The sequence below is a fragment of the Oncorhynchus clarkii genome, chromosome 4 (genome assembly GCF_045791955.1).
Source record: "Oncorhynchus clarkii lewisi isolate Uvic-CL-2024 chromosome 4, UVic_Ocla_1.0, whole genome shotgun sequence".
NCBI lineage: Eukaryota > Metazoa > Chordata > Actinopteri > Salmoniformes > Salmonidae > Oncorhynchus > Oncorhynchus clarkii.
Window position 1 is genome coordinate 67,293,181 of NC_092150.1, and position 10,971 is coordinate 67,304,151.

Consider the following 10,971-nt stretch of genomic DNA (forward strand, 5'->3'; position numbering starts at 1 on the left):
ACGCGTCCACCTTCACTATGAACTCCAAAGAGGGATCCAAATGAGCCGGCACGGGAGCCGAGGTAAACAGAGCACTCAGGTGACCAAAAGCCCTGTTCGCCTCAGCCGACCACTGCAAACGTACCGGGCCCCCCTTCAGCAGTGAGGTAATGTGAGCCGCTACCTTACCAAAACCCCGGGGGGAATGCGCACGGTGGAGACCTGGTCTGGACTTTCCACTGTAGTAGCACCAACGGAAACCCCTAAACACCTCCCCGTGCACTCTCACGACCACCCCGTGAGAGCCCTCTGTTGCCAAGAAACAGTGGGGTCATGACAAGCTAACCAGGGTAGGCCTAGCACAATGGGAAACGCAGGAGAGTCAATAAGAAAGAAACTAATTCTCTCCTTGTGACCCCCCTGCGTCACCATGCCCAGAGGAGCGGTGGCCTCCCTAATCAACTCTGACCCTAATGGTCAACTATCTAAGGCATGAACGGGGAAGGGCACTGCCACAGGAACAATGGGGATCATGCATGTCCGCGAAAAAAACAAGCCATGAGGTCAAAGGAATTGTCCGTAGAGCTCCAAGACAGGATTGTGTCGAGGCACAGATTTGGGGAAGGGGACCAAAACATGTCTGCAGCATTGACGGTCCCAAAGAACACAGTGGCCTCCATCATTCTTAAATGGAAGAAGTTTGGAACCACCAAGACTCTTCCTGGAGCTGGCCGTCCGGTCAAACTGAGTAATCAGTGGAGAAGGGCCTTGGTCAGGGAGGTGACCAAGAACCAGATTGTTGGCCCGTCAGGAAGTCCAGGATCAAGTTGCAGAGGGAGGTGTTTAGTCCCAGGGTCCTCAGCTTAGTGATGAGCTTTGAGGGCACTATGGTGTTGAATACTGAGCTGAAGTCAAGGAATGGCATTCTCATATACAGTTGAAGTCGGAAGTTTACATACACCTTAGCCAAATACATTTAAACTAAATTTTTCACAATTCCTGACATTTAATCCTAGTAAAAATTCCCTGTTTTAGGTCAGTTAGGATCACCACTTTCCTATGTCGATACAGGAAAGAGCCAATTTTAGCTAGCTAGCCACCGGTGGACAACAACACAATGAGATGCAACAATTCAAGTTGTTCCTGTTATTGAAGTATGCTCTCAAAGCGATTTGATAGGAGAGACGCCAAATCCAAGCTGGCTTCCCTTTAGACTTAGATTTTTTCGGCAGGACCATTCACAGTTGAACTCACTCAGTTTAGCTCAACGCTGATTAGCACATTTTTGTTTCGCTCGCTCTGATGCTTTCTCTGGTGAGATACATTCACCCTCTTGCGAATTGAAGGAAAATTATGAAACACAGAGATCCGAAAATATCTCTATATTTTTTTACCCCCATTTAGTGATATGAGATCTTGTCTCATTGCTGCAACTCCCCAACAGGTTCGGGAGGTGAAGGTCGAGTAACATGACCCGCCAAACCGCGCTTCTTAACACCCGCCCGCTTAACCCGGAAGCCAGCTGCACCAATGTGTGGGAGGAAGCACCATTCAACAGACAACCGAAGTCAGCCTGCAGGTGCCCGGCCCACCACAAGGAGTCGCTAGAGCACAATGTGCCAAGTAAAGCCACCCCGGCCAAACCCTCCCCTAACCTGAACGACGCTGGGCCAATTGTGCGCCACCCTATGGGTCTCCCGGTCATGGCCGGTTGTGACACAGCCTGGGATCGAACCCGCATCTGTAGTGACACCTCAAATACTGCTTCCCAGTGATTTTACCCACACATAGCTACTGGTGACAACCAAAACCTAAGAGGTCTTCAGCAGGTTGGGTGCCACCGGCAGCAATGACTTGAGTCTGTGCGACATCAGACGCTGTGTGTCTACTGTCCATCCCCTCCGTGGCGTGTTGCACTAATTTGAGTCTCCAAGATGTACGTTTACGACGTTATGTCTAGTCTATGAGACCAGACTGGAAGAGGACATCTCCAAGCACAGACTCCACTAGATCATTGAACACGTCATGATATTCGCTCAGCAGCTCTTTGGGGCACTGCTCCACTTTGTTTAGCTCGGCTGGAATTGTGAGTTACGAGTCCTAAGTGCTCACACGTACAACCAGAGAGTAGTGGGTTTTGATCCAACTCCACAACTTCAAAGACTAGCTTGTGCTTAACCCCCTTAATGACACAGTCTGTGTTATTTCACCCCATTTATCAAATTAGCTTTCATGAGTACAGCTTCAGTTGTGTGTTACTTGCCTGTAGTGGGGTATTTGGTGATATTCTATTTCACTCTCCTACTCACTACATGTTGCACCTGTATCAAACTGGCATGATTGTCTTTTATTATTCTGTTTTAGCTGCACAAACCATTTCTGGCAAATAGTGAGCTGTAATGATGCAGACCAGTTCCTCTCTGTCAGAGCATCCCTCTCTCTATATATATAATATCCTCAACAATATGCACTTTCTTTATCCTGCCTGACACACCTTGACAAAATGCATATCAAGCCTAAAAAGACGACAGTGCATGGGCGCTAGAGCTGCACTATCGGTTGCCCAAACTAGAATAATATACACAAATTAAGTGGACCAATTCGTAGTCACAATCACTTTTGGACGATAGGTTCGTCAAATACCAGATCAAAAGTAATATAATCTTAATTTATGTAAACACTTCTGTGTCGGTATTTTCACTCTTGAAACGTCCTCCTGATTTCTAGTAATCAGAAAGTGAAAGTGTCAGGCTATAACAGCCCAGCCCGTTGGTTGGCGGGGGATAACGTTCAACTCACAATCAGCCAAGCGTCTCTATGGCTCTGACAAAATAAATAGCCTCCTTTATTTATTCGTTTTTATTGGTTTCTTGCACAGCAGGTCATTATTGTCACAACAATACACCATTTTCTGACAAAGTAAAGGTTAAATAGCTTGACACAATGCAAGTATTAATTGGTTTAACAAAAAGTATCTACATGCATTTGTGAGTTCATTGGCTCGTATATTAGACAAAGTAATGTTTAAGGCATGTCTAAGGCATGTTCAGTATATTATTTAAACAATAAGGGCTGGGGGGGGGGGGGTGGTGGTATGTGGCCAATACACCACAACTGATGCTGCCTTCATAACCAAGATGGAGGTGGGAATTTACCAGTGATACATTCACGTGCTTTGAACTCGTTTAGAAACGCTGATTGGCTAATGGCCAACGAGCTGTGTAACCTATCAACTAAAAGTACAGCTATCATGCTCGTAAACATATTACTGTAAATAAATACTTTTGTTTTTGCATATAACTGTTGAAAATGCTTTTATAGAGGTAATTTCTTTAGTAGGTGATATCAGAGGTGGCCAGCATGTGGGAGAAAGTGGAGATCAGGATGATGGATGAGTTTCACACTAGTAATGACCAGTTGGAGGGCCGTTCAGGTGGATTTTTCCCAGTTGTATGTGGTAATTTCCAACTTGGTCATGAACGCAGCATGGGGGCTGTTTTTAGGCAAAGAGCAAAGTGGAGTGCCTGGATACAGCCCTTAGCTGTGGTATATTGGCCACATACCACAAACCCTCAAGGGGCAATATTGCCATTATAAACTGGTTACCAACATAATTAGAACAGTAAACAAGTAATTCTATGTCATACCCATGGTATATTGTCTGATATACCGCAGCTTTAAACAAATCAGCATCCAGGACCCAGACTACCAGGTTTATAGGCAGCGTTCATGTGCTAGTCGGTACACGTGCCGCATTCAACCAATTAGCAAACGGACATTTCCGAGTTCCGACCAGCACGTGAATGTGGCACAAATGTCTCATATACAACAGTTTTCAGCTAATCTTCATCCAGGAGCCAAACTACCCAGTTTATACTATTGAATATATTGTTTTATCACAGGTATAACCATCTCAGTCATTATCAATGTATAAATTGTATTTTAAGCACACATTTCTTGTTTTTGTTTGATGTTGTATCCGCGGCCTACACATACAGTAAATATACAGGTACACGACTTGGAAAGAGCATATACCACTACATGTTATAGTGATGATTGAGATTCATGTGTCTATTCCCCCTAAAATGTAAAAAAAAAAAAAATCGTCAGAAAATGTACTTCCTGCAATTGATTACAGTCATAGTCATTGGATGCATTGCAAAAGGATCACACAATGTATGTGGTGCTCAGTGAAACATGGAAAGTATCAGAATGAATCAGTATTTATGCAATGTCAGTATTTATGCAATACTGTTCATACGCTTCTTTATCTTATACCTTTTCAATTAGATTCTTGTCCTCTCATCTTGGATAAGGGGATTGTTCTGGCCCTCTGTAGGACATACTCTTGAGGTGAGAAAACCGCAACAGAAAATGTCACAACAGCTTGTCTCCTGAGAAGAGATTAACATATTGCATCTCAACTTCATTTGGAAAGAATTAGATATCTGTTTAGAGTAACACAAATATTTGATTTGATTTCTAGTTTATAACTTGAAAAATATAATCTTCATATTACTAATAAAAATACAAGTGTAGAGTAAATGTAGAATATAGAATAAACTACCATTGGCTGTACAGTTTGCCTCTCCTGAGCCCTATTGGCTCCTGCTATCTTTTTAGTCTGAAAAAAAATATATACTGTATTAGTTTCTCTGGTACATTATCTACAAAGTGACACAGTACTGAATTAAAACACTTAAAATTGTGATTGTAAATCATACAATACCTCAGGAAGTATGTCAAGCTTCTTCAAAATGTCACAAAATGTCTTTGAACAATGTGTATTGTATTTAATAATAAGTTGTTTGCCGACAAGATAATAGAAAAGACCCTGTGTTAATTGTTGGGGGGGGGGAATATTCATTTCAAAAGTCCAATATAATTGCCACAAGCAGACTGTTATGTGTCATTCAATGTGATTTCTAATGTCGATATGTTATGAGGTAACTCTATTAGTTATCAAATATCAACAGAATGCCTAGAAGAAAATGGACATAGCTGTAGCCTTCATGCCAACCTGTTTAGGTTGCTTTGTAATCCCAGAGATCTTGAGACCTGGAGGACGTTTGTCAGCATCGTTAACAGCATCTAAAAAACAATAGAAAAAAACAGCAGTGAGTGAGCACTGAAGGACAATGCATAGTGTAAATAAAGTGTCAAAATGAATCCCTATGTGCTGACTGTACCTTCAGGTGGATTTGAAACAGCAGGGGGTCTCTGCCTGGTCTTCTCTGGAGCAGCAGGATTATTTGTCTAGAAGGAGAGGTTGTTATCCATTCATCCAAAACAATGAATCATTTATTATAATTTATTCAAATACTAGTTTTCAAATTATGAATATTATTAAAGACAATAGCACAGTAAAAATAAAATGTTTTTGGTGTCAAATCTCTGCTTTTGAATGTGTATTGTATTTAATAATAAGTTGTTTGCTGACAAGAACCAGAAACTACCTTTGGCTGTATTTCTGGCCTGTTCAGAATCTTTAGAATTGCTTCTTCATTGCGAGGACACTTCAGTAGTCCCTGGTTCTCATGGAAGAGACAGTCCACTGTGAGTATTACATCACCTCTGGTCACTAGTCTGCTACTGTCAGGTACAGTGTAGTCTGGATTGAAGGTGTGATGCAGCACTACCAGAATGACAGGTTTACCAGCTGTCAAGAGAGAGGGTATAACAGTAACAATAATCACGTAAACATAGCTGATTAATGAATCATTAACGTTTTGACAATGTTCATGGATATTGATTACCTGGAATCTGCTGCAGTGCTGCTTCAATATCAGTCCCAGCACGAGAGACAATGGAACAGAAAGCCAGGATGACATCACTCTCCTCTAGTGAAGTCACTTCAGTTACGTGTCTTTTGGCAGCGAGACAGTTGATTAATTCCTCATGAGACCCCAGAGTATTCCCAGTCACAACGGTGAAGAATGTGTCCATCGTCGACCCTATAGAGATACAGGAAATGTCTGAGGTAAACTAGCAAGCATTGTCAGATCTTTAAGCCCTGCTCACTCTGATCAACACGCAAGTATTCACTTCAGTGGATGAACCCTCAGCCTATTCCATGATAACCACTTTTGGTTGGTCTTGTCTCATCGCTACAACTCCCGTACGGGCTCGGGAGAGACAAAGGTTGAAAGTCATGTGTCCTCCGATACACAACCCAACCAAGCCGCACTGCTTCTTAACACGGCGCCATCCAACCCGGAAGCCAGCCGCACCAATGTGAGGCAGGACTTGCAGCGTCACATTGGAGGCAGGACTTGCAGCGTGATCTGTGTCAGAAATAGAACTGACTTCTATTTTAGCCCTTGGCGATGCAGGCGCTCATTGGCGCGTGCGAGCAGTGTGGTGGGTGCAATAATTGAATAACATAGATTTCTAAATGTAGCCCTCTCCTGTTGATGGAAAAAATGTATCACTAGCCACTTTAAACAATGCAACTTAATATAATGTTTACATACCCTACATTACTCATCTCATATGTATATGTATATACTGTACTCTATATCATCTACTGCATCTTGCCATCTTTATGTAATACATATATCACTAGCCACTTTAAACTATGCCACTTTGTTTATATACCCTACATTACTCATCTCATATGTATATGTATATACTGTACTCAATACCATCTACTGCATCTTTCCTATGCCGTTCTGTACCATCACTCATTCATATATCTTTATGTACATATTCTTTATCCCTTTACACTTGTGTGTATAAGGTAGTAGTTGTGGAATTGTTGATGGGGGCCGTCACCAAAACATAAACAATTATTTGATGAAACATTGAATTTGACCTTACTGCTATTATCCCATAGAAACTTATCAGTCAAAAATTAAGTTAAAAGTAGGTATGTTTAGAAGTGTCTGTTCTATATCTGAGCGATATAAGAAAGCTCTGAATTTCATTTTTTTTTTTACAGTGGAATCACCCTGTGTCTGGGCTCGTCTCCATCGTGCCCTCTGCCTCGACGATGATGGCAGTATTATCAGCGGCACCTTTCTTTTAACTAAAGAAATGCGTTAATTTATGTAATTGTTCAATCTTTCTTTTTTTGCTGCAGCTGACTTTCAATGAACGTCACGTTTGCAATCATATTGTGTGAAACAATGCACGGGCCTGCAGTACGGCTAGAAGAGATCCAGCTTTTGTCATTTTAGCTAACCCTAACATTAACCCAATATTCCTAACATTCTACGTTAATTCTCCTAACCTGCTACGAAAATCTGACATTTATTTTTAAAATATGTATCTTAAATATGCCCAGCTCATTGATGATGTGAAGCCTGAGGCAAATGCATCTTCTTCCTAACATGCTGCGTGAGCGTTGCAAAATAAATGTACACAAACATGTTATTCAGTCCTTGCACCCACACTGCACGCGAGCGTCTGCGTGTCCAGGCTAAGAAGTAGGTTATATTTGTGACGCTCAACCCGCTGCAAGTCCGGCCTCTCCCATCGCCTCATTGGTTTTTAAGAGCATATACCCACGAGCACCTCAGGTTTGGTCAGTATGAAATGGTAAGTCTGCCACCGCTGCCACGTTAATTCTCCTAACCTGCTACTTTAGTCATTATAACCTGCTATGTAAACAAACCACCCGTGCCAATAAACCATCAGTATCACCCCATTGGCCAACCATTTTTAAATAGGATATAAAATCCATCTGTAAATTCCTGTGGAAGGCTATGTGCTGAAACAGTAAAGAAACACTTTTTTCAACTTCCACTATCCTCCAAGTGTTTCTGGATTTTCTCATTGCATTAATAAGGTAAGATTGTGAAGGTGTCACATGCATAGTCCTTCAGCTTACCTTGGGGTGCATCTGCATCTGCAGGTGGCAGACAGTTTACCTTGGAAAGAGAAATACATAGGTCTACTTTAAGTGCTGGTTCGAAACATTATTCAAAGTTAACATTTATCTGGTTATTATTAATGATTTTTTTGTCCTATTCTTTACCTTGTTGCCCATTTTCAATTTTAATTGACGCTGCCTCACAAAGATCATCTGATTTTCAATGTAATACAAAAGCAGATGCGTGAGAACACAAGCAAGACGCTCAAATGACAGTTTGTCCGATACAGTGTGCATTACCGCAGAACATCAAGGTGCATACTGAACTTCTAAATGCTGTTAATGTCAATGAGCCCATCAAGATAGACAAAGCAATAACAATTTGAACATTGCATTCATGAAAAGAGATTCAATGAAATAACGAACCTGCTTCTGCACCGTGTCTGTCGAAGCATTTACTTTCACTCTTGAAATATTCTCTGAACTCACTGAATTCTTATAATAAGAAAGTGAAACTAAAAGGGTCAGTATATCACGTGGATTTACATTATATATAAAATAGGATACGTCCAAACTGCTTCTGACAAAACAGATTGTTTTATGTTCTGTATATATATTGTATATTGCTGTATACACAGCAACTCCCATGGTGACCAAAAAAATCTGCTTAATTTAGTCATTGACCTTACAATGCTATTGCCTTACATTAAGAGCAATCCTGTTGTGAGGGTTGAGCCCTGCAAGAATATAACTGATATGTCAACATTTCTAATTTTTTTACCAAATTTATGTAATGATTCACATGTGTCTGATGCCCTCCATGTGCATGTGTAAACAGGTTGCTTTCAAATAGCTTATACTAGCTTTTTGATTGTCAATGCAAATATTTTAGAGTATTTGTGCCCATCACCCCCCCCCCCCTAATGTCTCAATGTCACAAAATATACATATCATATACATATCAAATTCCTTCATTTCAGTTGATATAATATAGCTTCAGTCGATGTCGTGCTCGATGAAATATGTCATTGTCAGGATAGTGTTTAGTATCTGTTCAACTGCAGTCCAAACTGTAGTGTAAACTATATGTATACAGTGGAGGCTCCTCAGAGAAGGAAGGGGAGGACTATCCTCCCTAGTGAATTTCGTTTTTTTTTTAAATGGTCAGACATTTAAGTTATCCTTTTTAGAAAACGAAAGTAAATATATTCCCGTCACCAAATAATTTATTTAAACACACTGTTTTGCAATGAAGGTCGACAGTAGCCTCAACAGCACTCTGCAGGGTAGCAGCATGGTGTAGCCGGAGGACAGCTAGCTTCCGTCCTCCTCTTGGTACACTGACTTCAATACAAAACCTAGGTGGCTCTTGGTTCTCACCCCCTTCAATAGACTTCCACAGTAATTATGACAACTTCCGGAGGACGTGCTCCAACCTACCAGAGCTCTTGCAACATGAACTGACATGTTGCAAGAGGGATGCTATGTTGGAACTCTTCCAAGTCAAGTTAAGCTTTTGGTTTTATTCATTTATTTCCACCGGGGTCCGCTGGTGTAACTGCTATACTGCTTAATGACTGTAAGGTTACTGCATGATTGTAAGGGGTTTACTAACGCGTTGGTTCTATTAGCTATGTTGACTAGGACGTTACTTTTGCTAATATGCTAGCAACGATGTAGTATCACGTTTCACGTAAGACCCAGATGCAGACAACATCAAAATAACAACAGTTTATTGATCCAACAGGGGCAGGCAAAAGACAGGTCAAGGGCAGGCAGGGGTCAGTAATCCAGATAGGTGGGGCAAAGGTGCAGGCAGGCAGAGGTCAGTAATCCAGATAGGTGGGGCAAAGGTACAGGACAGCAGGCAGTCTCAGGGTGAGGGCAGGCAGAAAAGGTCAAAACTGGGAAAACTAGAAAACAGGAACAATCGAGAGACAGGAACAGAGGGAAAACCACTGGTCGGCTTGACAAAACAAAATGAACTGGCAACAGATAAACAGAGAACACAAGTGTAAATACACAGGGGATAATGGGGAAGATGGACGACACCTGGAGGGGGGTGGAGACAATCACAAAGACAGTTGAATTAGATCAGGGTGTGACATGTAGACTGTGTGTAGCGCTTAGGATATGGTTTGGGTTGAATTTTTATTTTGCCTAGTCACATACTGCTGATGCATTGAAGTCCACAAATTAAGAGAAAAGGTGAGTGAACTGTTTACACGTGATTAGGGGTGTATTCATTCCGCCGACTCTGTTGAAAAACACTTCTTAAACAGAAGCAAATGGAACGAAACAGGGATAAACATACCTGAATTTGTCCAATAAAAACTCTAGATGCAGGAAAAAGTGTGCACGGCGGTATTGAATATGTCACTGTCTGTCACCTCAACATTTTCTCTTGACCTGTGTGCAGCTACGTTGTAAACTTTCATACAGGCTTGGTTATAACAACCTCATGATGGGTACGGTATATGGAACATTTGAGGATAATGTTGTAGCCTAAACCTATCGACGTTACATTGAGCTGGGTGAATGGAATATGAATGGAATATGCTGTAATAGAAATAAGGCCATGCTCATTACAACAACAAAAAATCCTCCTCCCTCATCATAAACAGCTCTGACCGCAACTGGTGTATAATCCAGTGTCAGTCATCTTGATTCACAAGGCGAGTGATTATATCATTGTCAGTGGAACAGCAACATCAACAGGCACAGCAGCTGAGCAGCAGATTCTTCTGAAAAGAGGGTAGGTAACATGTGAATGTTTGTATGGAAAACAATGAGAATGTGTCTCTTGTGTCAACAATAAGTATACACCAGTATTCAACTCTATCGCCATCATGTGGAATACAAGTGAAATGGCTTACCTTTGGTTATATGTTGAACCTCTTCAGAATCTTTTTGACTACTTTTCAATGCAATGACACTCCTGTAGTCCCTGGCTCTCATGAAAGAGACAGTCCACTGTGAGTATTACATCACCTCTGGTCACTAGTCTGCTACTGTTAGATACAGTGTAGTCTGGATTGAAGGTATGATGCAGCACTACCAGGATGACAGGTTTACCAGCTGTCAAGAGAGTGAGGGACAGACAAGAACAATAAATCATTCAGGAAAACAGATAATTACAATATATTAAGGTACAGAATTATTGTGTTAAGGAGTGCAGT

General features: G+C 41.4%; 1 protein-coding gene across 1 annotated transcript; it reads right to left on the reverse strand.

The window, feature by feature from the left end:
• Positions 1–2,823: 2,823 nt before the first annotated feature.
• Positions 2,824–8,255, reverse strand: LOC139407151 (uncharacterized). The gene is made up of 10 exons (XM_071150641.1): positions 8,219–8,255; positions 7,958–8,005; positions 7,811–7,850; positions 5,736–5,933; positions 5,436–5,638; positions 5,169–5,235; positions 5,000–5,070; positions 4,547–4,603; positions 4,258–4,373; positions 2,824–4,059 (listed from the first exon to the last, which is right to left on the reverse strand). The coding sequence occupies exons 2-9, from the start codon at positions 8,003–8,005 to the stop codon at positions 4,266–4,268; spliced, it is 792 nt and encodes a 263-aa protein (XP_071006742.1). The 5' UTR covers positions 8,219–8,255; the 3' UTR covers positions 2,824–4,059; positions 4,258–4,265.
• Between the last annotated feature and the right edge of the window lie 2,716 nt (positions 8,256–10,971).